This window comes from Elaeis guineensis, chromosome 3, assembly GCF_000442705.2.
Source record: "Elaeis guineensis isolate ETL-2024a chromosome 3, EG11, whole genome shotgun sequence".
NCBI lineage: Eukaryota > Viridiplantae > Streptophyta > Magnoliopsida > Arecales > Arecaceae > Elaeis > Elaeis guineensis.
This window is the reverse complement of record NC_025995.2, coordinates 94503802-94518179: the sequence shown is the minus strand read 5'-3', so window position 1 is coordinate 94518179 and position 14378 is coordinate 94503802. Positions and strand designations below refer to the sequence as shown.

The 14378-nt window shown below is 40.1% G+C and overlaps 1 protein-coding gene across 1 annotated transcript; it reads right to left on the bottom strand.

Moving 5' to 3' along the window:
- Positions 1-3040: 3040 nt before the first annotated feature.
- LOC105041947 (tyrosine-sulfated glycopeptide receptor 1) lies at positions 3041-7297 on the bottom strand. Its single transcript, XM_010919022.3, has one exon. The coding sequence runs from the start codon at positions 7292-7294 to the stop codon at positions 4100-4102; it is 3195 nt and encodes a 1064-aa protein (XP_010917324.1). The 5' UTR covers positions 7295-7297; the 3' UTR covers positions 3041-4099.
- Positions 7298-14378: the final 7081 nt, after the last annotated feature.

The following is a 14378-nucleotide window of genomic DNA, read 5'->3' as shown; positions in this document are numbered from 1 at the left end:
ATTTAGATTCGGATATTCAAATATGGATCGGATAGTTGTCTATTTATATCCATATCCATCTTTCTTTGATGGATATGGATACAGATACGGATGTTAGTCGGATCCTCAAATTTCTGTCTATTTCTGGATTAATTCAGGTACGAAAATGAATCCAGACAAATAATATGCATACCACTTTCACCCCTAATAGAGAGAGAGAGAGAGAGATGTTTGTTGATGCTCTGGTTGTAAACAAAGAAGACAACAATAAAACAAAAGAATGCACAAGGGACCTGTTTTACAGGCTTCGAATAAATCTGGAGCCATGTTCATGGATTAGTCATCATGTTAGTTTTTGTGAAACTACTACAGAATCAAGGATGGTCAATAGAAACATAACTGAAGAACTTATCCAAATTAGAATTCGATTGTGGACTTTTCTAACAATGATAGCCTGATACATGAAAATATTTATCCTATAGGCAGTTTCATGGCTATGGACAATTCCTATTCAAGCATAACAATAACTGTTTGGAATCTCAACAATAATTCCAAGGGATAAAGAAGCACATGATAAAGATATTCATGAGTTTTAACATAACAAAGAAAAAGTCCGTCAAGTAGAAGATGGAGCGGTTCCAATTGGCATATTAAGTTTCATGATGATTGATTATTATGCAAACAGTTTTTGATTTTTAAGGTGTTGGTTGGCCTCATTTTGACTTCATCTCTATGTTGTAAATAATCTATATATACCATCTATGGCTAAGGAAAGAGGCTTGAGTTCTTAATCATTGATTTTATGTTTGCAGAGATATTAAATTGCTTCCTCTTATTTTATTTCAGGAGGTCCCCAACATTGGGTGAGCTCCAAAATAATATTCCTCTTATTATTATTATGTGTCTTCTATTTGTTTCATAACATTTGCAAACTTCCTTTTCTTTCCATTTATATTTTCTTTCCTTTTAACTCCTCATTTCACCAGAGATAGTTTTTCTTTTGAGATTTTGAGCCCACATCAATTTTACACTGATCGGCACTGCCTAGCTCAAGCTACATGTATAAATGCCCAATTTGATCCTTCGAAATGCAAGGGATCTAAGAGAGTCAGGAATAAAACTGATCTCTACCTAATTCTTGCAAGCCTATGCTCTATGTGTTGAGGCAAAATCTGTTCTCGGCATGCCCAATGAGACAAAATGGTGATTGATGTAGAGACATTGAAGAAGATGGATGTGTTTCTCTATAAGCTTGAAAAACTGTAACAGGTTCAACCAGAGTCATGGAAAGTTCAAGCAAACTTGGTAAAAAAAAAGAAAAAAGCAAAAATTGCAGGAAGATTAACAGGAAAATCTGTAGCAGCAGATTTGTGCAATTTGACCATAAGTCTTGCCAATAGTGCTGCAAATGGTTGCACTGAGGCCTTTGCTTGGGGCATACATCCAAAATTAGGAAAGTTGTGGAACAATGTCAATAATCTTATGGTTTGCTGCTTTCACTCTACAAACTCTATCACCATCAATAGGGCTGTCAAATGAAATGAGCAGCTCAAGTTTGTCTCTAGCTCAGGACAGGACAAACTTGAATCAAGGTTTGTTTGAAGTTAAACAAATCATTCGTGAACTGGCAAAACAGGCTTGAAATTGAAATTAATTTCAAGCCAGCCCGAGAATTGACTTTGTTGATTAGGCTCAGTTCGAGAAGGCTCAATTATATGGTTACTAGACCTTGGTTTAAGGCTTTAATTAGTGTGTTTTATTCTTTGAATGAATTAAATATTAATTCATGATTTGATTCAGGTTGGAATTGATTCCAGCTTGATATAGTTTTATCAAGCTCATCAATTAGGCTCATGTTCACTTTAGTTTGAAATTAAGCTTGAATTGAGCTCGAAATAATGTTAAACAAATCAAACTTGATCTCAAAGTTTAAGATTGAAATTAATGTTATACTGAGCTTGGCCGGAGGAAAGTTGGATCAAGCCCAGCTTGTTTACCATCAACAAATCATAACCAGTTGGGAACATCTTTAATGAATTTTATCGTCCAGCATATAGTTGTCCCACCATCTCTTGCAAGAATTAATCCAGAAGAGTTATAAGCTAATCTACTCCCCTAGTAGCTATATAATCTAAAATCCCCGAGCATGACCAAGCACAAATGCAGAAAGCAATGAGCTTATTGTGATAGCATATTTGTGATCATCAATCTTAAAAAGTCAAATTCTAAAAGGTGGGCTTGCTAGGACAAGAATAACCTAATGAGTCTTGAAGGTTAATGATTTTTCAAAAGAATGAGACAATGTGAAAATAGCTTTAGAGACTTCTAAGAGTTCAATTAAGAAGATAGTTAATTCCAGGGTCTTACCTATAGCAATGACTTGGGGTACCACTATACTTTGTCTTTATGTTACAATGAAAAGACAACTGATAAGGAGTTGTTTGGTAGATAATTGGTCGATGGTACATGCTAAGAAGGATAAAAGGAAGGTTTTGAATACCTCCTATGATTATGCTTGTCAGTAGCTGTATCAATCAAGTAGCACATGTTTAGCTGACAGCCATTGGAGAATCTTGTTGAAGATGTGATTTGTTTTTACTTGTAATAGGCATGCTAACTACACAATTTTCTTTGTGGCCGGCTTGGATTTATGCGAGTTGGTGTATGTTGGCATCTTCAGACAATGCTTTTGATGCATGAAGGACAGGACAAAGTAGTTGAGGTTGACCCATTATCATATATATATATATCCAATTTATTGCTTGTTCTTTAGTTATCCCTGGGTGTGCTACTTAAACTCAGTCTATTGTAATCTAACCCAATCTGATGTTAATTGGTTTGGTAAGTGAGATGTTGCAATAGCATGTTAACTTAAATTATCTTCTATATAAATCATGCATTGATGTAATTATTTTCAGTCTCCTCAGAGTGATTCATGGAATGATACTGACCGATTCTAATGCATGCTTTCTGCTCCCTTCAAATCCAAGAAACAAGTTCTGTTCAACACTTTCCTGAGAGTTTAACAGGCAGAAAACATCAACAGCTAAGAGAGTTTACATTAATGACATCCCATAACATGTTTTCTCTAACATAACCCTGTTTATTTTTTTGAGCAACCTTTTTATTTCTTCTCTTTAAAGCTAGCCTATTCTATAAAATCTTCCTTGTCAAACTAATCTTTATTACCAATATAAGACACTTTTACAGAGCCCCAAGGCTTCCCTGCTCTTCTGGCATAAAAAATGAGACTGTATTTCATCTGCCTCCTCACATGGGTTGTAGTGATTTAGTGTGTCCATTGCTTGGGCCATCAAGCCCTTAAATGAATCCTAAGCCAATGCCAGGATTGTTGTAGATTCCAAGTGCCTTTCTTAATTGATGACTTTTATGGCATTCGTTGCTATAGTAACCTGAGATAGAAGAGTACTATGGGGTGACCTCAATAGTGTTGACAACAAACATCTACATTAGGAGAATGAAAGGAAAAACAAATTAACAACTGGTGTATCTTCTATGATATGATTTACATCATAAATATCTAGAATGATGGTCCAAACTTAACAGAAGGTATTTATACCATTATGTTGGGTCTGAGTAACATTGATATTGCCTTTCAGCTTTCATCTTTTAATGCAAAAGCTTTGTGCACCTAGTGCATGTTCTGATATGTATTGTAAGTTCATAACCTTTTTGGCTTTCTATTTCTTGGAGCGATATCTGCGAATCATCTAACTGTATGTCTCATCGGGAATTTTGTACTTTCATTCATGGCACTTTTCTCTACTGTTCCTTCCTCTTGTGTCTGGAGATTTAAAGACTAAGTGGTCCTACTTGCAGCACTGAAGCATGGCGATGTTTGCCTGCATCAAGGCAATGCTTTTATTGCAGACAACATGTTCAATGAAGCTCAAGCTACTGATTGTAAGGCTTTTTGCTTCATACTCACAGTTCTGTGATCTATGTATTCAGCAGAATGGAAGAGTATGAGTCGGAGATTTTAATGTATTTTCAGTATGATATTGGGAGGAATTCTTGCTGTATGGTTTATATCCAAGAAGGCTGGAATTGTACATGTGCTTCCTCAGTATGTTTAGAAGTGCATTACTACAGAAGCTACCTACCTTTGCACCTGCAGGTCAGAACCAATTTTCTCAAGCCAGCTGACTACTTCATTGATGGTAGGCCTCTTGAAAGGATTCTTATTGACACACATGCAAGCAACATCAAGCACCTGCAACATTTGCTCTTCAAACCCCTTGCCTCTCAGATGGGGGTCAAAGACCTCATCCTGCTTCCCCTGACATCTCAGCTGCTGAACCCAGTCAACAAGGTCTCTGGACATATTGGGCAAGATCTCGACAGGCCGCCTTCCTGTGAGAAGCTCCAGCAAAACCACTCCGAAACTGTACACATCCCCCCTCAATGTGGCCACCCATGCTTGCCCGTACTCTGGAGGGATGTACCCCAGGGTCCCAACCAGTTCAGTTGTCACATGAGTGTTGCAGGGAAGGATTAGTCTTGAGAGGCCAAAATCTGCAACATAGGCTTTGAATTCTTTATCAAGAAGGATGTTGCTGGACTTGATGTCACGGTGCACAATGCGTGGTTGGCAGATTTGGTGGATGTAAGCAAGACCACAGCTTGCTCCCTGCGCTATCTTCAGCCTGGCAGGCCACTCAAGCACTGACCCACCATCGTCTCTCTCATGGAGCCAGTAATCAAGGCTGCCATTTTCCATGTATGAATATATCAAAAGCCGGAAGTTACCACAGATGCAGTAACCACGTAGGGACACAAGGTTGTCATGCTGGGCCATTGACAGGGCCTCGACCTCTGCCTTAAACTCCCTGTCTATCAGGCACATGTCACCAGACAGCCTCTTGATGGCGAGCTTGGTGCCGTTTGCTAGCATCGCTTTGTAGACCAGCCCAAAGCCACCACAACCGATGATGTTTGCCTGGTCAAAATTGTTTGTCGCCTTCAAGATGTCAGTGAAGGTGAGATCCTCAGTTTCGCAGTTGCCTGGAGACAGCATGACCAAGATAGAGTCCTTGATGGCTGCACATTGAAGCCTTGAAACTGAGCTGCAGGAAGTACTATCTATGTCCATCTGGTCATTACTATTGCTGCCTGGTCCTCGATGCCTTTTCCTACAACAAGCCAACAAGGTGAGAGCAAGCACTCCTATAGAACAGACGCCAAGTGCTACTGCCATAATGAGCTTCTTGTTGGGCCTTCTGCGTGAGGGTGAATGGGGTTGTCCTGAAGAATTAGTGCAAGATTTCTGAATCACAGAGCCACAGAGCTGTGGATTTCCTTCAAAACTGGAGGTTGGAAAAGTGTCGAACTGAACTCCTGATGGAATTGGCCCCTGTAGGTCATTGTAAGCAACACTGAAGGAAGCTAGGAAATTAAGCCTGCTCAGCCCTGAGGGGATCATGCCGGAGAGATGGTTCCTGGAAAGATTCAGCTTTTCCAAGTTGGTAAGATTACTGAGCTGTTCAGGAATCGTGCCCGATAAATTGTTATGGCTGAGGTCCAGTACAAGGAGCCTTCTCAGTAGACCAATCTCTGGGGGGATCTCGCCACTGAGGCTATTGTTTCCGAAGAGTATTGCTGGGGGAAGGGCTGAAATATAATTATACTGCAAACCTGAAGCATTGTTAAGCTTCACAAAGACAGGCAATTCAAGGTACCCCACGTCCACCTGGGCAGCAGCTTGCTCTGATGTCAGTGCTGGCAATCCTGTGATTCCCAGGGGAAATTCTCCTGAGAAAATATTGTTAGACATGTCTAAATAAAAGAGACGGGGCAGGGAACCCAACCAATTGGGGACTAAACCAGTGAGTCGATTGCTGGAAAGATCAAGAACCTCCAGCTTTTCAAGGTTGGCCAACCAAGGAGGTACATGACCGGTCAGCTGACAACCCGCTAGGCTCAGTACCTGGAGATTCCAGAAGCCATCAAGCCAGTTGGCATCCGGTATGGCCTCGCCATTGAAATTCTCTGCAAGGATGATCGCAGTGAGTTTCCTACAACTCTTGAGGATCTCAAATGTACCGCTGATGTTCGCTAGCTTGTTGCAGGAAAGTGACAGGAATGACAGGTTCTGCAGATTGATCATCTCTGGTGCAATTTGGCCCTGAAGCTTATTCCCAGCCAGCCGCAGCGCAGTTAGAGATTTGCATAAGTAGATGCTATTGGGAATGCCACCAATGAAATCATTGTTCCCGAGATCGAGCATGATGAGATTAGAGAGCCTGGAGAAGTTGATGGCAGAAAGATCGCCAGTGAAGTTGTTGCCTCTGAGGTTCAGGGACTTGAGTTTCGAGCAATTGCTCAGGGCTGAGGGCAGGGAACCATTTAGTTTGTTACCATATACGAACAGCTGCTCCAAATTTGCAAGCTTGCAGATAGAAACGGGGAGTTGTCCAGTGAGATGATTGCCGCCGAGATCTAGTGTAGTTAGATTTGAGAGGTTGGTGATACGTTCCCCATCGAGCATCCCGGAAAATTGATTAGAAGGCAAGCAAAGCTGCTGCAGTGAGACGGCATCAAAGAGATCATCTGGGAGTGACCCACTAAGATTGTTGAAGCTTGCTTGGAAAACTACTAGGTTCGAGCAATTGCCTAATCCTGGTTGGATGCTGCCACCAAATTGGTTGCGGGAGAGGTCCAGGATCCTGAGGAGGGGCAAGTCAGCACAAAGAGCAGAGGGAATCAGGCCGGTGAAGCTGTTGTTGCTGGCGTTGATCACCACAAGATTATGCAGAAGCTCCCAGCCGGAGGATGGGAATGCATCGGTAAAGCGGTTGCTGGAGACGTTCAACACCTGCAGAGGATGGTTTCCAGGAGGTAAAGATGAAGGTAGCGGCGAAGGTAATCCACCGGACAAATGGTTGAAGCTGACATCCAATATGACAAGGTGGTCAGACCACAGCAGGGCTGGATGCAGGGTGCCTGTGAGCCAGTTGTGGGAGAGGTTGAGGTGAGAGAGGTGAGTCAGGTTCACGAGAGCCGGTGAGATCTGGCCTCTGAGGCCTTCAAGGGGCAGCCAGAGGTGAGTGACCGAGTTGTTGCCGTCACAAGAGATCCCTTCCCATATGCAGCAATCCGAGCCCCTCCATGAACCCAGCAGGCTACTGTTGGAGCTTAACGAGAGGTTGGAGAGGAAGGACAGAAGAGAATCCCTCTCCAACTGCGTGCAGGCACCATGGGGAGAAGCAGAGGAGAGGATGATGATGGGAACAAGGTAGAAGAGAAGGAACAAGTAGCTGCTGCTGTATGGGTCACCATGCACAAGGTGTTGCATGGCTATCCTTCCGCGGGCATGCAAGCGAATTAGGAAGCCAGAGGCCAACGAATGATCGGCTGTTTGGCAAGTAGAGACCAGAGGGTGAGCAGCTTCACTTTCTTCCCTCCCTCCATGAGGGTGGAAGCCGGATGCTGACAAATGCAAGAAATCATATACTAATCATGATGTTAGTCAATGATTCTTGATGGAAAAAGAGAGAATTGGTAATAAACAATGATGGTTGTGTATAAAAATGTCGCGGGTAGCTGTGTTTGTTCAACCCGTTTACTTTTGTTCTCTTCTTGAAATTGTCAAGTTGTCTGTCTATTTCTTCAAGAGATGAATGGCGGAGAAGCGTGTGGAGCAGCCATAGCTGACTTCAGTTGTTCCTGTCTCCAATGATGACCGGCGACCAATTAAATCCTTCCGACCTGCAAGAGAAAAAGGATAGGCCAACCGGCAGTATCAGCATTCAATCCCTCCCTCTCTCTCTCTCTCTCTCTGTGCATGACATGGCCTTGCAGCTTGCTTCCATGGTACAGGTATCACATCCTGTTGGATTTGTTGTCGTCCCATGGATTATAGACAGATTTTGTCCTGTTTTTGAGCTGATGCCCGGGCTAATGAGTTGTTGGCTCGGCCCGGCCATGGTCCCAGACTCAAACATTCTGCCACTTGTTGGCAATTATTCTTCGTCATGGTGATTCCAGTCGTTGGAATGGAAAAGGTGCAGGAGATCATCCTTGAATTTATTAGATGGAGCTTGCTATGCCATGTTTTATTCTCTTAGAGATGTCTTCTAGCTGCATTCGTAGCTTCCAAACAACATCCAACGTTAAAAATCTGCCTGTTCCTTTAATCAATCCATAATCTATTTCGTTTTTCTTTTGCTGCACGCTACGCGTTTTTTAAGAAACGGGAACATGCCCATCTAGCTACCCCCCAAGTCAATCGCCTGCAAATAATTTTGGTCCTCCGGACGGACAAGTGGATATATGGTAGGTATGATGCTTGGCCTTATGTGGCCTTCACAAGTTTTTTGCTTCCATGTTAGATGAGACAAGGACGGGGATTGACGCTTGCTTTCTGGGAAGGAAATAGGATTCTGAAAGATGGCGCAACCGATCTACTATGATGGAAGGATATAAACCGTTGCCGGGGTGAGGTGCACAAAGAGAACAAAAGAAAAGAGAGCATTCCAACTTCGAAGAAGGAGGCGTCTACGACTTGTGGTCCACTCTCTTCACCACTTGCGCCTTCTTTAGAGAAAATTCTTCCGTGTCCAACTATGACTTATTTTTCAATAAATACCTACAGGGTAGGGATCATGGGGACATTTTTTTTTTTTTTTTTTACAGTATCTAAATCTTGATCATTGGACAGGCATGGCAGAATGGAGAGTGGAAAATTTACATGAGAAAGAATGTGAACAAAAGGGATCATCCTGCATCAGCATCTAGGTAGTTTTGATAAAATAATTGCTGACATGAGATTGAAAGTGAATGATTGTAGACTGAGTTAAATAAATATAACAAAGTTGGAAGCTTCTTAGTATGTCGACTAAAATAAGATATGGCATTTCTAATCTTAGATCCCATGTTAAGACAACTGATGATGCGTAAAATCATGGTGGAAATTAACATCACAATATAAGGGTATTCAAAGAATATGGTTGAGTGTCAACCCAAATTTACGCCTTGAGGGGTATGAATGCAGTTAGAAATTCAAGGTTTTCATGCATGAAGTCAACCATCTTGGCTTAAAATTTTATTTTTATCATTAATGTCATTCCCTTGACCATTAATAAATGTTTTCTAGTATTTGTTTGTTTCAGAACAACCACTTGCTAACTCATTGTTTTGTAGCAAGGATGACATTTTCCAGCTATAGATGCGAAATACGATTCATTAAATTAACCTTTCAATTGACTATTAGGTTGTAGGCTATGTCAAGGGTGGCTAGGCCTCTTGGCTAATTAATTCACACAGGCCCACAATAGGAGTTATTGAGGACTAATTCCAGACTTTGAACACCCTGTGAAGAGAGAGAGAGGGAGGAAGAAAGGAGAATAGGATGAAAGAAGGGTGAGAGAAATCTCAAGAATAAAAAGTAGGGGCTATGCGATACCATCAATGGCATTCAAGTGAGAAACGGATGCATGACCGTGATCTATTTGAATTTGGGGAAAAGCTAGAGATTACCCATCCGATCACGAACGAGGGTACCAATCCAATTTGGAAGTCGGTGATTGGCTGAGCAGTGGACGTGGGTCGATTGACACCATTGACCCATCTTTGTAATATATGATTCACTGATTGCCATGTCGGCCTGGTAACTGAGTGGTGATATGGTTGGTCATTGGTAGTGATCGTTTGTGGTAGAAAATAATAAGAGTTTTTTGATTGAGACCACTCTTACTTGTATCTTAGCCTAAATTTGATTTAGGCTCAGCAGTTCAAGCTCATCACGGTAACCTCTAGTTCAAAGACCAAACCCAGGTTGATCACCCTTTGGCAGGCCCATGGCTAGTTCAAAGATGGGGCCCACTAATCTCCATCCCCGTCCTCAAGAATTCCACCGGACTTAATTCCATCACCTTGAGCAATATTCTAACCCTTACATGGAAGAATGTTAAATACGAGTATAATTAATAAAATATGATTATTTATATGAAGGTATGCATAAGAATGTTTATTGAATTAAATCAAGTTTGTTTGCATTCAATGTATTATTTTAAAAATTTCACTTGGTTTTTAAACCATTTACAAGTAGTAGTTCCTTTCATCAATCAAAGATGCTTAAAAATAGATTATTAGTTTATAATTATTAGATTTAGAAGTTATTTTTTTGTATTTAAATAAAGATAAATTATTGTTTTAAATAATTTTTTTTAACAGTTGTACACATCCAGGGCATGTGTCTCTACTCTTCCTCCTCTTTGTAAAAGATGCATTCTACTAATTTTTCAGGTAGGTACCTATCTATTTCAAGAAGCACCTCCTCTTCCACTAATTTTTTCAGGTAAAAATCACTAACAATTAGTCGTAAAGCACTTCCTTTAGGTTTCAATATATTGACAATTACAGGTCCTGGGAAGATCAATTGTTTTGTCTTCCCTTGGATTATGCTTCTGCTGTTTGGTCTTTTGGGTGTTCAACATATTCCAGGTTTCAACTGTTTTTTTCAGAGCTCTATGCATACTTTTTTCTGAGTGCCAAGGCTGTACCAAGGTCCCATATATCTCAGAATGTTCCATTCATTGATGAGTCTCAAATCATCTTTGATCCTTCCATTGTTGACCATATGCAGAACATGTATTGTTTTATAAATTAAAATATAAATAAAAATTCAAATTGAAGAACATTAATTGATGACAGTGCTATTGGAACAATTCACACATAAAATTTGGAAAAGGGTTGATGGGGCAAACACCTAACCCTAATTATACCAAAAAAAAAAAAACACCTAACCCTAATCATTTCGATATTTGATAAAATTATGTCTACCGGCCAAATGGCCTGTCCACTTGAAACAATGGTGCACATCTCATATATGTGCCAAAGTAGTGGCTTCAAAAACATGGGATAATTAAGGGATGAGGGTTTGGCAGTATGCTTATCCTACAGCCTTGGATATGGTTGACATACTGATTTTAGGCACTTACAAAAGTGAGATCAAATATCTAAATGACATCATCCCCTTGACCAATAAAAATGTATTCAAGGTTATCAAATGATAAGATAATTATACATCTCTCAATATCTTCTATTAATTTTCTAGTACCCAAATTATTAAAAGTAAAGCGAAAGTGCTAGTTATCCATGTTATTTTTGCATTTATATTCTGATGATATCACATTCATTATGAAATAAATTTAAATTAGATGATAATAAATAATTCTTAAATCTTTTATCTCGATTAGAATAAATCATGCGTATTGTTGTTGCAAACTACAAAACTTAGCGCATGTTTGAATTTCTAGATCTAAAATTCCATAGGATTTATGGGTTAAGCCAAAACAACAGAGTTAGATTAGATTAAGCTCATATTTATAAGAACTAGAGAACAAATGGGATTCAAGATTTATAAAGATGCACCTAACTCAGCTTAATTTAGCTTGTTATCTTGACCCAACCTATAAATTTCATGGGATTTGGGGTCCATACATCCGCATAGGCTCATACTTGTGGATATATTCAAATTTAGGATAGATAATCCTAAATACTTCTACAATTTAAACCTTTCATCTTTGTTCTTTTTCCTCTGTGAGGAATTTTTTTTTTTAGGGGGGGAGGACGGGGGGAGGGAGAAGGAATGTACTTACCATAGCTACAATTATCTTCAATGTTTGTTTCTACTGTGAATACAGTTATCGACTTCCTAAGGAGAGATATCTTTGCCCAGGCAATATGATATTCAGATTGGAATGTACTTACCATAGCTACAACTATCCTTAATGTTTGTTTATGCTATATTAATATAGTCGTCGACTTCCCAGGGAAAGATATCTTTGTCTAGGCAATATGATACTCATATTGGAATGTATTTACCATAGCTATAACTATCCTCAATATTTGTTTATGCTATGTGAATGCACTCGTCGACTTTCCAGGGAGAGATATCTTTGCCTAAGCAATATGATACTCATATTGGAATGTATTTACCATAGCTATAACTATCCTCAATATTTGTTTATGCTATGTGAATGCACTCGTCGACTTCCCAGGGAGAGATATCTTTGCCTAGACAATATGATATTTAGGTTGAAATGTATTTACCACAGCTATAACTATCCCCAATATTTGTTTATGTTATGTGGATGCAGTCTTCAACTTCCTGCATGGTGGGATTAGAGTTGGTCATATATGCCTGCCTATCCTATCATTATATCAAGTCCAATTGCCTTGGTAATTTGGAAGAATCGTGAATTATGAGACATTCATTGTTGATTGAGTTATAGGTATGACTTATTAGATGATTCACTATTGTCTTGGCTTGATTTTGTAGTTATTTGCGATCCTAGGAGTAGATCTGCTTACCGGATGGACTGGATCGGATTCGGGCCGGGCTTAAACTAAGAGACTGGAATCATTTTTCAAGCTCGAGCCTGGTCCTGCTTAACCTTTGGGCCTCCTTCCTAGGCTCGAGCCCACTCAACGCTGGGCTTTGAACTTCCGGGCTGAGTCTCGAGCTAACTTGGATGAAGAGACAATGGGGAGACGAAGAGGCCAGAGGCGGCAATGCCGGCAAGGAGGTGAAGATGATGCAAAGAGAAAGCCGGAGGATGGGATGATCAGAGAAAGTAGAAAGGAGGAAGAGAAAGTTAAGAGGCAACGAGGCAATTAAGAGAAGAAGAAGGTGGGGATGCGGGGAGGTGACACGCCGATGATGAGGCGGTCGGGGCTCAGGAGGTGGGGAACTGAGAATGAGATGGCTCGTGAGGAGAAAGCGGGAGGACGAGTTGATGCGAAAAGATGATGATAAGAAAAAGGGGGGAGGTGGGGAGGGGAGGCGGTGAGGAGGCAATTGAGGCTTGAGATCATGAGAAGCCGGAGGATGGAACAACACAACTAGATGATGATGAGAAGGAGAAATCGGAGGATAGGAATGTCGGGAAAGAGAGCACACCAAGAACAAGATCGAAGCCTCGAAAAGTCGGGAAGACTTGAAATGGAAGAGGAATTCCGAGGAATATGATATGGGTTCTGGCTAAATCTAGGTTGGGTCAAGGTAAACCCAAGTCCGACCCATTTTAGATCCAAGGCCCAATCCATCAAGCTGAAAATAATGACCTAAGCCAAGTTAAACCAAATCGGGCTTGGGTAGGTCGCCCTCTATATCACCATATCCACCTAGGAGTATAGGAAATAGCAATATAAAATTTTTGGTGTAGGTCTTTTGCAATCAGCATAATATTCAAGACCTGCAATTGAGTAGAGCGATCCGTTAATAAAAAAACTTCACAGAATGTGCCCAAAAACTTCATAGGAATCATTAAGTTACCTCCAATAATTCCTGAGTTTGGATGGATGAAGTGAAATTGAGAATTCAATGCCTCAAAAATGTTATTGTTTTAAGATCTTAAGCAGAGTGGATGGGAGCAATGAATGATTTCCGGAACTATAGATCTTGAACTACCAAACCAACTGCACCTTGAGTAGTTGAAGCTGCCATCAATATCCATTTTAATGCAATCAAAGGGAGAATAAATCTTGTACCAAAAAAAGAAAAGGAAGAAGCAACCCATATACTAATGGTAGAAACTATTGCATCCTTCTACATAGGTTCGTGGTTGGAGCTTAGGAGGAGATTAACCCATTATTATGAATAGAAGCTTTATCCAATAATAACTTGGTTAATGATTAAAATATTCTTTAAAATATCTTTCCGTTGCGAGCTTTTCAGTTAAATCACACGAGTAAAATTGCAATAGGATGAAGAAAGCCATTCAACCATCCAATTGCCTTAGAATAATATACTTCTTGAGTTCAAATGTGAACTGAAGCAATGAAGTTGGGCCAACCTATGATAAATAAAATGATGATTAATTGATTCAGCTTTCTTAGATGAATTCATTTTGTGATTCATGTTCAGCCATGTTCATGCATGCAACAACAATTTACTCCCCTTCACCCAATTTCATGGAGGCACAGGTCCCGAGCACACAGCAGTTGCAGCCCACGAGAAAAACTAATTGCTCGCAGCGGCATCCAAGAATTCTTGGATGGATGGGAACGCCGGTGGCAGCCGGGAATCGCGTGGATCGAGCGGCAGCGACTCCGTTCATGAATTCCCATCCCCTCGCTTGGGAATGCGAGCCTGCCTCCCTCTTGAACAAAAACCTTATGGGGCTGGAAACCGAGATACGTTATTGGGTCTGACATTCCTTTTTAAATCCCCATCTTAGAAAAATATAAAATTTATTTTTTTATAACAAAATTATTAATTTTATTATTAAAAAATATAATATAATATTTTATTATTTTTAAAATATATATTTTTAATGATACAAACTATATAATCAGATAATATATATCAAACAAATTAATTATTTAACAAATCAAAATATATTTCTAATAAATTAATATATAATTTTTAAAAT

Bases quoted from the DNA above. Each gene is read 5' to 3' on its own strand.
- LOC105041947 (XM_010919022.3), bottom strand. From the start codon at position 7,294: ATGCAACACCTTGTGCATGGTGACCCATACAGCAGCAGCTACTTGTTC.